The sequence below is a fragment of the Mixophyes fleayi genome, chromosome 2 (genome assembly GCF_038048845.1).
Source record: "Mixophyes fleayi isolate aMixFle1 chromosome 2, aMixFle1.hap1, whole genome shotgun sequence".
NCBI classification, from domain to species: Eukaryota; Metazoa; Chordata; class Amphibia; order Anura; family Limnodynastidae; genus Mixophyes; species Mixophyes fleayi.
In genome coordinates this window covers 376579433-376591285 of record NC_134403.1, presented here as the reverse complement: position 1 = coordinate 376591285, position 11853 = coordinate 376579433, and the positions used below count along the sequence as shown (strand labels likewise).

General features: G+C 43.2%; 1 protein-coding gene across 1 annotated transcript in view; it reads left to right on the top strand.

Moving 5' to 3' along the window:
• TRAPPC10 (trafficking protein particle complex subunit 10) overlaps window positions 1-2215 on the top strand; it is a 54984-nt gene extending 52769 nt beyond the window's left edge. The window contains exon 23 of the mRNA XM_075197545.1: window positions 648-2215. Within this exon, the coding sequence (XP_075053646.1) occupies window positions 648-886 (239 nt within the window). The 3' untranslated portion in view covers window positions 887-2215. The remainder of the gene's footprint in view (window positions 1-647) is intronic.
• Window positions 2216-11853: the final 9638 nt, after the last annotated feature.

Genomic DNA, 11853 nt, shown 5'->3' with positions numbered 1-11853 from the left:
AGGCAGTGTCCTGCAGAACATCCCGTCCTCGAGGCAGTGTCCTGCAGAACATCCCGTCCTCGAGGCAGTGTCCTGCAGAACATCCCGTCCTCGAGGCAGTGCCCTGCAGAACATCCCGTCCTCGAGGCAGTGCCCTGCAGAACATCCCGTCCTCGAGGCAGTGCCCTGCAGAACATCCCGTCCTCGAGGCAGTGCCCTGCAGAACATCCCGTCCTCGAGGCAGTGCCCTGCAGAACATCCCGTCCTCGAGGCAGTGCCCTGCAGAACATCCCGTCCTCGAGGCAGTGCCCTGCAGAACATCCCGTCCTCGAGGCAGTGCCCTGCAGAACATCCCGTCCTCGAGGCAGTGCCCTGCAGAACATCCCGTCCTCGAGGCAGTGCCCTGCAGAACATCCCGTCCTCGAGGCAGTGCCCTGCAGAACATCCCGTCCTCGAGGCAGTGCCCTGCAGAACATCCCGTCCTCGAGGCAGTGCCCTGCAGAACATCCCGTCCTCGAGGCAGTGTCCTGCAGAACATCCCGTCCTCGAGGCAGTGTCCTTTACATATTCAGGTCACAGTTTAGAATGTGATATTTGCGTTGTTGAGAAATGTTTCTTTGTTGTGAATTAGTGTCATTCTCTGGTGCTCTGTCCCTGTATTTCCACAGACAGCTGGATGGAGAATGACTCTGTATCGGTGGAGGATCCCTGCGAGGCCCCCAGTGGGCGGACAGAGAGCAGCTCCCTCTCTCCGGGGCCCTTGGGCTCCTCAGGAGAACAGAAAGGACTTCCCTTGCCCCGTCTACAACCGTTCCATGCCGGCCAGGTCAGCAACAGCAGCGCAGGGCGCCAAATCCTGGTTATTCCTAGTATGGACGACCATGTGCTGGAGGTCAATGTCACATGACACAGCGCCCCGCGGTGGGCGGAGCCAAACATGTATTATGTACATACAGCTCAGTGTGAGGCCTGGACTGGGAGCTGTATGCTCAGTATCACTTTACAAGACGCCTGGGTGACATGGAAGCTCTGGACTTTTACAGCAACGCTGTTCTTAGTGCAATACTCTGCTGGACTGTGTAATGATCTGCGGCGCTCTCTCTGACCTAGTGAAAGGTGGCCGTGTGCTATACATAACGCTGTGCATGTTCTCTGCGCTGTTTCTCTCTACGTCATCTCATCCAGGAACTGGGACATCACATGACTGGGTATACGGTGAGAGATAGCGGAACGGAGGGGCCACACAGCTGTTTTATCTCCGTGTTATCTCCCAGTATTAATCTCTGGACCCTGCCGAGATCTCATGTTCTACCAGATTATACCCTGAAGATGTCCAGGATCAGGCCCACTCCTCGGTATCTCCCTTTGTACCTAAGATTGATCAAAGTCCTGTAATACTAAGAGCTCTTTATCTCTTGTCGGGTTCATGTTGTGACCTCTTCATCTCATGTATGATCTAATGTATTGTTCTATCGGATTCATGGTGAGACCTCATTAAGTTTATACCATGGATTAGCCAATATCGGGTACATGGATAGATCTTATTTTCTCACATGTTAATTCCTGCTGGAATTTTTCAGTGTTGAGTCCATACTGCGTCCTCATTATCTCACATTGTACAAAGTCATATCCAGGATTGGCCAATATCATGTTCATGTGACCTCATTATCTAACTTTATAGATGGATTGGCCAATGTTAGGTCCCAAGTATATCATTCTATATCTACATATATATATGTACCAGGTTCCACCAGGAGAGGCTATTGTTTGGTCCAAGTTGATAGGTGAGTACTCAGCACTGTACTGGATTATTCCTGGGATCGGTCAGTGTGAGGTTCATACCGATATGTATCTCACGTTGTACCAGATTATACCTGGCATTGAGGTCCATACTGATATGTATCTGGGATTAGTCAGTATAATCCCAGTGTTGTCCTCTCTCCAGCGCCCTGCGCTACACACACTACACTGCTCCCGCCTCTGGAATATTCCTTGCTGCTAGTCTTCTGTTCCAACACCTCTCTGTAATATATCTCCATGGGAGACTTCTCTTCCTGCCACCAGTTCAGCGCATTTCTCCAATCACTGACATAAGTCCGGTCTTCTAGATGTGCTGGCCTTTACTATATGATGGGATTTTTAGGTAACAGCACTATTTATTTTTTGGTATCCTATACCTTTAATAAGGTGGAAGCTTGTATTAAGAGTAACCAGAAATACATGTGTTTTACCACAGTGTGATGTGTCTTTACTGACAGCGGAGTGTGGGGGATGAGATCCGGGGACTTGATAACTATGTAGAGAGTTTTCAGTAAGTCGTGTTCAATGGGGAAATATCTTTTATAAGATAAGAGCGTTCAGACAAAGGGATTGGGAGTGCCGAGGAGGGGGGAGGGGGGAGGGGGGAGGGGAAGCTTAAGGCAGAATCATTCAGGACCATGTCCAGGAACATGTGTGTCCCTGTCTTGGGTAATGAGGAGCAGCAGGTGAATCCTCCGTTCTCACTACCATGTTAAGAGAGAAGAGCCATTTATATATCATCCATAGACATCCAGTGACACCCAGGGGCGGATCTAGAAAACTGCTGTACCCCGGGCGATTTAGGCCCCGCCCCCTTCCTGACACCTGCGGCTGCACACTATGTGCAGGTCCGCTCAGCAGGGACAGGCAGGGACAGTGTGTTTAAAACACAATCAGAGCAGCCGGGCAGCACACTGTCACTGCCGAACGGACCTGCACATACTGCCGGCAGCAAGTCTCTGCTAGTGGGGGGGGGGGCGATTGCCCCGATCGCCCCCCCCCTGGATCCGCCACTGGTGACACCCATCACAAAACATGGAGTTGTTTTAGAAAGGTTCTCCATGAAGGGTTAACGCATCCCTCCCCCAAAGTCCACATGGAGAGAGGATCCCGCTATGTTATATGCAGGCTACAGATTAGGATAAAGTGCTCCAACCATCAAAACCAGATATTAACAAACTCAGAGCAGCCATCCGTGGAGGACATTGTAAGCTCCTTTATGTTCACTAAATCTAATCTACCGAACCATTGCCTCAGCATAGAGGAATCCCTCCAATGACTGCACAGCACCACCAGAAGGATGTGTTATATCTGGACATAAGGATATTTATCAGACTGAAGAGCCAGAACCCAGGTCTTCTGGTAGCTCCCTGTCCCAGATCTCTGCTGCAGCTTTTATAATAGTGTAAATAGGGACTGGAACAGAAAACAATTGACAGTAATGTGTATCCTCTTACATTATTCTAGGGTCATTTTAAATGCAACCCTGCTCACCTAAACATGACTTGTTGTCTCCTAGTCAGTCTACAATACCCCTCTTCTCGCTACATGTACAAAGCCTTACAATGGGAGAGGACTAATACAGTGTGTACTGCACGGAGTCTCTTAAATTCCCACCTTATCTGTGTCTGATAAATAAATGTTCAGACCTCCAATGGTTCCAAACCAACTTTATTCTATCGAAGAAAATACTGAAATCATGTGATACCTCTAACACAATATTAAAATAGACAACAAATACTGCACTGGCACAATGCTAGATACCCTTCATGGATATTAGTGATGGACTTTATATCAATATTAAGAAGCGAGTTGGACCTATAACTGGGTCTTAGGGAGGGGATACTTTACATCATTAAGGAGGACAGGTCGTCTCGCCACTTCTGGCCTATTTTAACAAGTGGAGGCAGTTGTGACTAAGAAATACATAATCTAGCCTAGAATAAGTTGATCTGGAAAAAAGCTGTAGTTCAGGACAGGGGAATGGAAACGTTTCCAAAGAACCGGACAGCTAATAATCAATCCTCTCGAGCAACGAAATATCAGTGGATGAATAGAACAGCAGATTACATTCACATGTGGGTCAGAGTTAAGAGTAAAGGGAAGATGTACCTTTAAATTGAGTCCATGGAGATCAGGTTTTAAGGAAAGAGACAGTCGAGTTCCTTAAAATATTTGTCATATGTTCCATTTTGTAGAAGTACCATGTCATGGAAGTTTGATAGCCAGCTCTTGGAAGAACCAAAATCCAACATGTGCCTGCATTAAAAATGTGTCTGGTGAGCTTATTAAGGTGTTTTGGGAGGTCGGGTAAGGGGGCTATGAGTAAGGCATACTGTAGTTGGAAAGGGAGGTCAGTGGCAGTGAGTGTATTAACTAAAGTACGAACTTCACAACAGAATCTGCACAACCGGACAAGTCCACCAGATCTGCAAGAGGGAACCTGGTTCTTGAAAGCTTCTACAGCAAAGAGGAGAAGAGCTAGTAAAGAGTGTATGAACTCTGGTCAGGACCAGATTCCAGTGGTAGAGAAGTTTGTACACAATTTCTTTAACTCCAACACTAGTAGAGGATTTGGAGACGCCTTCCTGTATGTTCCGTATTCTTCCCCATCCAGTGCATCACCAAAATCCCTATCCCAGTTCCTCACATGGCTGGGTGTGTGTGCGCGTGAGTCTGTTGAAGTAATCATGGAGTTGTACAGAGAAGAAATGAGGCCCCTGGATGAGGGACCGTGGAGACAATATTGTCTGGCCGAGATTGGTGGAACAGGTACGAAAGAAATACCAGATTTAGAGAAATTGATGGAAGGCGATAGGGAGTTTGTAAGCGTCTCAGAGTTTAGCAAATGTGGGAAATATACCACTCATAGCGGTTCATAAAGAAATCTAAGACCAGTTGACAACCAAGAGGGGAGGGAGTTCGGGTTAAGGCCCAGGGGGAAACCAGGATTGTACCTAAAGAGGTATTAGAGGAGATGGCGAAGTGGCCAACTTGTAAATCTGATTGCAGCAAGACCATATGGCAAGAGGCATCGGATAACTAGGTGAGAGCAGCCCACGAGTGGTCAGGTGGAGTGACCAGGGAATCGCTGAAATGAACTGAGAGGAGAGTGAATCAGATTCAGCATCAAGCCAAATCTAGAGCCGGGAGGGGAGTTCCATTGAATACATTGTGCTAAATGAGACACGTACAAGTATTTTTTGAGGTTGGGAATGAGAGGATACCACCCTTAGCTGGGATGGCAGTTCCCTCCGTGGGATTTAACTCACTCGGGTAGACCAGAATATATCCAAAATAAGGCTTTATTACGACAGCACAACACCACAAGACGTTCACAAGACACAGGGTAGATGGTAGCATGTATCCTCCAGCAGCAGTCAGCACTCCAAAGTAATAATCTCAGTCTCTTTCAGAGTCTTATCCTCCCGCAGTATTACTGCTACCGATTAGCTAGACAGTTGCGGTGTCGCCCAGCCTGGGTTACTGGCTCACACAGACCCTGTCCTGGTGGGGGTTCCTCCAGCGGCACCACAATGCCTGGCCCAGAGTCCTTCTTGCTGAAGTCTTGTTCACCAGGGTCCTCCAAGCTAGAATGAATTGCTTACATACAGATAGGTGAATAATTCTGCGCTGAAGCCTCACCAGGATAGATAAACAAAGTGTGATTTTAAAATAAAACAATAGGTGTATAATAAAGTATTTAAAAAAATACTTCATTTCAAAGATGATGGTATATACGGATTCTTCGTTAAATCTCCAATCGGTACCATAGGGAAAGGGAATAAAAACAATATAGTACAGTTCTGAATAACAGATAAATTCTATTAGGAATGAGTGGAATAAATAAGGTCATCCGATGAGAAGAGACGCATGCTATTGTCCAAATGCAGCTTCCACCAACTGTGTATTCAGGTGAGTAAAAGTGTTCAATAGGTCGTCGCTCCACACGGTGACAGTGCCCCTAAGGAGCGCTACTTACAGACGTCCATCTTGAGTCTTAACACATCAAGTAAATTTGATTCTTCACGACATCAGACCATAACCTCCATATAACAAAGTCTAAGGCAGTAAGTATAAAAAACTTTAATAAAATTCTATACATAGGTAGAGGAAATAACAAGCATGTCAGATGTGTAAGCTGGGGATACAATGCTGGAGCTCCTCGTAGATAAAAATCGCATGCAGGTAGGAATCCTTTACAGAACGTAACACACTGAAGACCGACGCGTTTCGATCCAACATCCGGATCTTTAGCAAGGTAGTGTGTGTCCTCTTCGTTCATATCCTTTTATAATCAATATAGGTCACGTGATCGGATACGTGATACAAAGCAACAGAATAAAAATTAAATCTAAACATTGAAAAAAGCAACTGAAGGGGGAATAATGAAGCAAGTTCCGGCCAGTAGGTATTAGTCAACAGACGGATTTATCCCCATCTTAAAGAATATTCAATATCATATAAACAGAACCAAGCCTCACTCGGGAAATATTCCAATATTAATGCTTCCGTATGATCCGGGGCTGTGGCTCACCATCAGTCGTTATTAATAATGTTTATAAAATTTAATTTAATTTCAAATACATAAAAACTAGTGGTTTTGCCAGAGTGAGATAGATATAAACATTATATGAGACATAATTAGCCTTCTAGATTACAACTATATCTATCTATGGGATATGGATAATTACACCATGGCAAAACCCAGGTCAGATTGAAATAATGAAACCATAGAGCAATATACCCATCTAACCGTACTAGTATGGGGCTCAAAATTAACCCCATAATGATATCATACAGGCAGAGCTAAACCTCAGAGTATATAACTGACATACCACTATGGAATCTGGATAATTGTAATAAAACATATATAGTAGAATACATATAAAAACAAATACTACATGTATAAAACTGATATGTCAAGACATGCGTATAACATCCTTTAACAATAAATAAAAAATTTAATATATTAGACATAAATCATCTTAGATTTAAACATATAACAGGATTGAGAATTATATCAACATATAGGATGGTTATAGATGTTACATTGTCCATAGTTCCTTGACCAAAGGGACCTCAAATAGAAGAAGGAGAGAAGAAAGAACAACATTGTAAAGATTATTTTAAAAAACACTTCAGTTCAAAATCTTTATTTAAGCCGCAGGGATCCAGGAATTCAGTTTAAAGATCGGCTGCATTTCTCTCTTTACAGTAAATTGTCCATATCCCTATATTTCCAATGTTTTGGGATCATATTGATACCAATTAAATGTTTACTTTCTTTAACACAACAGTTATGTTGTTTTTTTAAAATGTAAAGATAGTGAATGTAGTTCATACCCTAATTTGACGTTACGAACATGTTCATAAAGACGTCTCTTTAAGGGATGTGACGTTTTGCCCACATAGATGAGTCCACAGTTACATTCAATAAGATACATGAATTACAAGTGATAAACGATTTAATCTTATATGTCCTATCCTGAACAGTAAATTCCTCCACTTTATTGTTATTGTTGACTTTGACCTGTTTGGCCACAGTGATAACCCTTTGCTCTTACTCTCCCTGCTACTGGGGATTCTATCGTAGCCCCTTTCACTAACTTGTCTTTAATACTTCGTCATTTTCTATATATAAAATTGGGTCTTGAAGGAAGAATCATTGATAAATGGTGAAGTTTACATAATATATGCCAATGTTTGAAAACTATTTTCTCAATTTTCTTATAGGAATTATTGTAATCTGAAATAAAAGCAATCTTGAATCTGTTGTTTTTGGATCGATTGGGCACTTTTTTTGTATAGACTGGGTTACGATCCACCAAATATGCCTTATTTCTAGCCATATCCAAAAGATCTTTATCATAGCCCTTAGCTTGAAAATCCTTAAACATCTCATCAGCCTGAGCATTAAATGTCAAGTCCTCTGTGCAATTTCTATGCAACTGAAGGAATTAAACTATAAGGGATTCCTCCAATCCAATTTTTATGATGCTGACTGGAGGGAAGAATATAGGAACTATTGCCCGTCGGTTTTTTGTAATGATAGTCATATCTTAACATATATTTCTAAATCTAGAAAACAAACCGAAGTTCTACTGATATTAAAGGAATATTTAATATTCCAATTATTCAAATTCAGACTGGAGCAAAAAACATCCAGTGAAAATCTATCTCCCCTCTAGAAGAAGAGGACGACGTCAATATATCTTTTCCATTACACCAGGTTTGTCCCGACCCTATCATCAATAAAATGATGCTCCCAATACGCATAAATAAATTGGCGTAGCTCGGGGCAAACCTGGTGCCCATCGCCGTCCCCGTCCTCTGGAGGTAATCGTTATCCTTACAGTAAAATAAATTGTTTTCTAGAATAAAGCGAATGCCATCCAAAAGGAAATTTTTTAAACCCTCACTCATGGTAGATTTATCCAAAAAGAATTTAATATCTGTCAAACCCATATCATGGTGGATTTTGGTATACAGTGAGGTGACGTGTGCTGTTATCACAAACATATTCATTTCCCATTTCAATTCTTTCAATTCAATTAGAACACCCCTAGTGTCTTTCAAGTGTGACAAATTGTTTTGAACAATAGGTTGTAAAAATGGTCGATCTATAATGATAGATTTGCTGTAAAGCTATTGATGCCAGAAATGATGGGATGACCCGGCGGATGATCCAACCCCTTTTGGGGAGAATATAGATATATGGAGTTGTTTGGGTACGTCCCTCAAGGAATTATCTCTTCTTTATTCATGGCACCCAAATTGTCATGTTTAGTCAGAAACCCTTCAAATTTTATCTTTATTCTATTCGTTGGGTCACTTTTCAATTGAGAATAAGTCGTTTTATCAGCCAATTGTCTAATAATTTCCTTCTGATAATCCATCTGATTCAGGATAAGTTCCCCACAGCCATTGTCAGATGGTTTAATAACAAATCTTTTGTCCTCCAGTAATTATTTTAATGCACCTCTGTCATTTCTGGATAAGTTAGAGTGAGCATTTTTTACCTATTTAAATCATCAATTACCAATTTATTGAATGTATCAATAAATGGACCCTTAACATCAAAGGGTAAAAATCCCACCGTTTCTTACAAGCGTTATGTCGTCCATCATCTGTGTCTATAGTCTTATTTTCCTCATTTTTCATAAGGAAATTTTTTTTCTACAGTCAATTTTCTAATAAACTTTTGGACATCTAGGAAAACATTAAAAGCATCTGGCGTAGACGTAGGTGCAAACTTAAGCCCTTTGGAAAGTAATGATACTTCCCCTTCTAACAAGGGGCGAGAGCACAAATTGAAATATTAATGTGCAGTTTGGACTGATCTTCTTTTTTTCGACTTCTCTTTATTCTTTTTTTGTTAATCAATTTTTGTTTCAGCTTAGAGAATCAAACTTTTGTATTACCCCCTCGTTGTCCCCTCTTCCTGCTGCGTGTTCCACATTAAGTGGATTTGCACTGTCATTTCCAGTAATAGACATTAAACTCTTTATTGTGTCCATTCCCTCCATTGAGAATTCTTTCTTTGATAAATGGTTGGATGGATAGAAGGGGAAATCTTTTATGTCTCTAAGGGCATCAAATCTATTTGGAGATTCAAACAGCCGATCTCCTATTCTCACCATAGATTTTATTCCTAGATTTTTTGGGTGGATCGTGCCACTTAGAAGATTCCCCTAAATAATCATTGTTAGAGGTGGTTGGAGACTCGTCTCTATGATAATTCTGTGGTATCATTTTAGATGAATTTCTACTATTTTGAATATCTTTTTGGAGAGTGATCGATATCCATCGGTTTAGATTCTTTATTATTTCTAAATAAATTCATATCTCTCAAAAAATATTTTGAGAACAGGGGTCAGACGGAGCGGCCAGGGGGACCGATGCCCCCCTGCCCCCCGCCCCTGAACATGATGCTGCTAAATTAGGAAAATCTGAGTGTTTGGAGAATACTAATAAATACTGTAGGTGAAAACTCCTTACACTCTTCACAGCTGCTGCACCCATCTGTATGTACCTAGATTTATAGAGTGACTTTGGTGTTTAGTCTCTGGTGTATTTATCTGCAGCAGTTGTGAAGCGCTGTAAGGAGTTTTCACCTACAGTATTTATTAGAATTAATCGCTTGACATTCTGTTCCCCTTATATTCCAGGCTGTCTACACAAGGAGTAGGGTCAAGATGTGCCCCCCTACCCTTTCAGCAGGGGTCTATCATGGATACTTTAACTGTTAGACATACAGTCTCTGTTACCTTGATTATACAATGGAATGGATTGACTAAATTAGCTATTTGGCCGAATACACTTAACAAATAGTTAGAATATTACATCAGGGAATAACATGACACTTCACGCTTGCGAGAAACATTAAGACATTTGACCCATTGTAGCTGCAGCTTTACACAATCTAAGATACATTTGGATGCAATAACATTTATATTGATACATATTAATACCCTGAGCCCTGCTACCTGAGAGCCCTACTGACTGCCTTTCCCTGGTTGTCTGGGGTCCTGTCTGGCGACGCCTCCACCCTTCCCCAGTTCGCTTCTGCCCTGGGATTACTCATTTCCCCAGTCTGCGTCCGCTTATGGACTGGCTTCTTGCAGGAATCCTGCTGCACACTATCTCCTACAGGGACTAATGAGAGTAACATCACGCAGTCATCAATGTCCTGCTTTCTATGCTGCCATCTGCCCTCCTGTGTCTGACTGTTACTGTTGCAGCCCTGCCCTGGCATATTCTTGCAGTCTGCAAAGTTGGCTATGTAGCGGTCTACATCCCTCGCTAAATCTAACCACATGAGCTGCTGCCTGAGCCTGGCTCTTGTTCTCCTTTTTCCTTGGTGATCGGTACCCCTTTCCCATGGGCCTGAGCTATAATCCGATCCCGATATTCGGATGGGACTACCAACCTCTACTTATTATTTGGTCTGAACACCGTATACAGTAACCCGTCCAACCAAGCACATTCCTCTACCACCTACATGTCATGTCTGTTAGTGCCCGCATCCCTTCTAGATCTGGATCTAGCAACTGGGCATCTTGCAGTCTAGACTTATCCTTCTCCCCCCAGGACTAACATGCCCTCAGGATGGTCTTGACTACTTACCTTCAGAGGCCCAGAGAAGGAAAAGGTTGCTGACATCCGGTTGTCACTGGCGTGTAGGGATGGATGTTCTTCCTCTGCCTGGGTCTCGCCTTTCCAGGGGCATCTTTTCCAACAAAATCATTCCTGATGTCTTGCCCCAAATCATTGCCCAAAATCACCTCATTGGACATTCCCACATAACTCCAACTTCTACTAGGTTGTTACATTGGCCCCAATGCACCTGGACTTGGGCTGTTGGTATCTCCACCCATTGCCCATCCGCCATCCTAACTTTAAAGTACTTGTTGGGGATAATTCTTCTGGCCTCCACTCCTCCGTCCGTAGCAGAGTGATGGCTGCCCCAGAGTCCACGAGTCCTTGGGCTTTTCTGCCATCCATCCATACAGGATGTAAGTGCCTGTAAAGGTGTCTGGCTTAAGAGTGATTTTCTGGTTCTGACTCTGCTTCCTGACCATTCTGCTGCTTCTGATTTTGGCTGTTACTGTCTCTCTGGTTTTGATTGTTTCTGCTGACTATCCTTCATGTGTGCATTGCTGCATTCAAGCCTCCATCCTGTGTTCTGGCGCTCCATCACTACTGCCTCATTGGTCACCTCTCCAGCTAACTGATACTGAGGGCTGCAACCTGCACGCCTCTTGCAGCGGAGTCCATACTTCCTTGTGGGAGTCCCTGGTGAACACCAGAGGCGTGTTAGACTCTGTGCCTCAGTACTCAGTAGCACCAACTGCTGGTGGGTGTCACTATTTTCATCCTCGTGGTTGTGACACTTGTGCAGAGTGTAGTATCTCTGGTCCTTGGTTACTGGGTCGGCTTGGGCCTTGACTCTGCCCTTTTCTGTTTTTTTCCCAGGAGTGTGGCTTTCACTTGGCCACCCAATCCTGTGGGCTGGGCAAAATCTCAGTCAGCCCTGTTTAAGGTCTGAGAGTCCCAGTAGTGTCTGCTCCT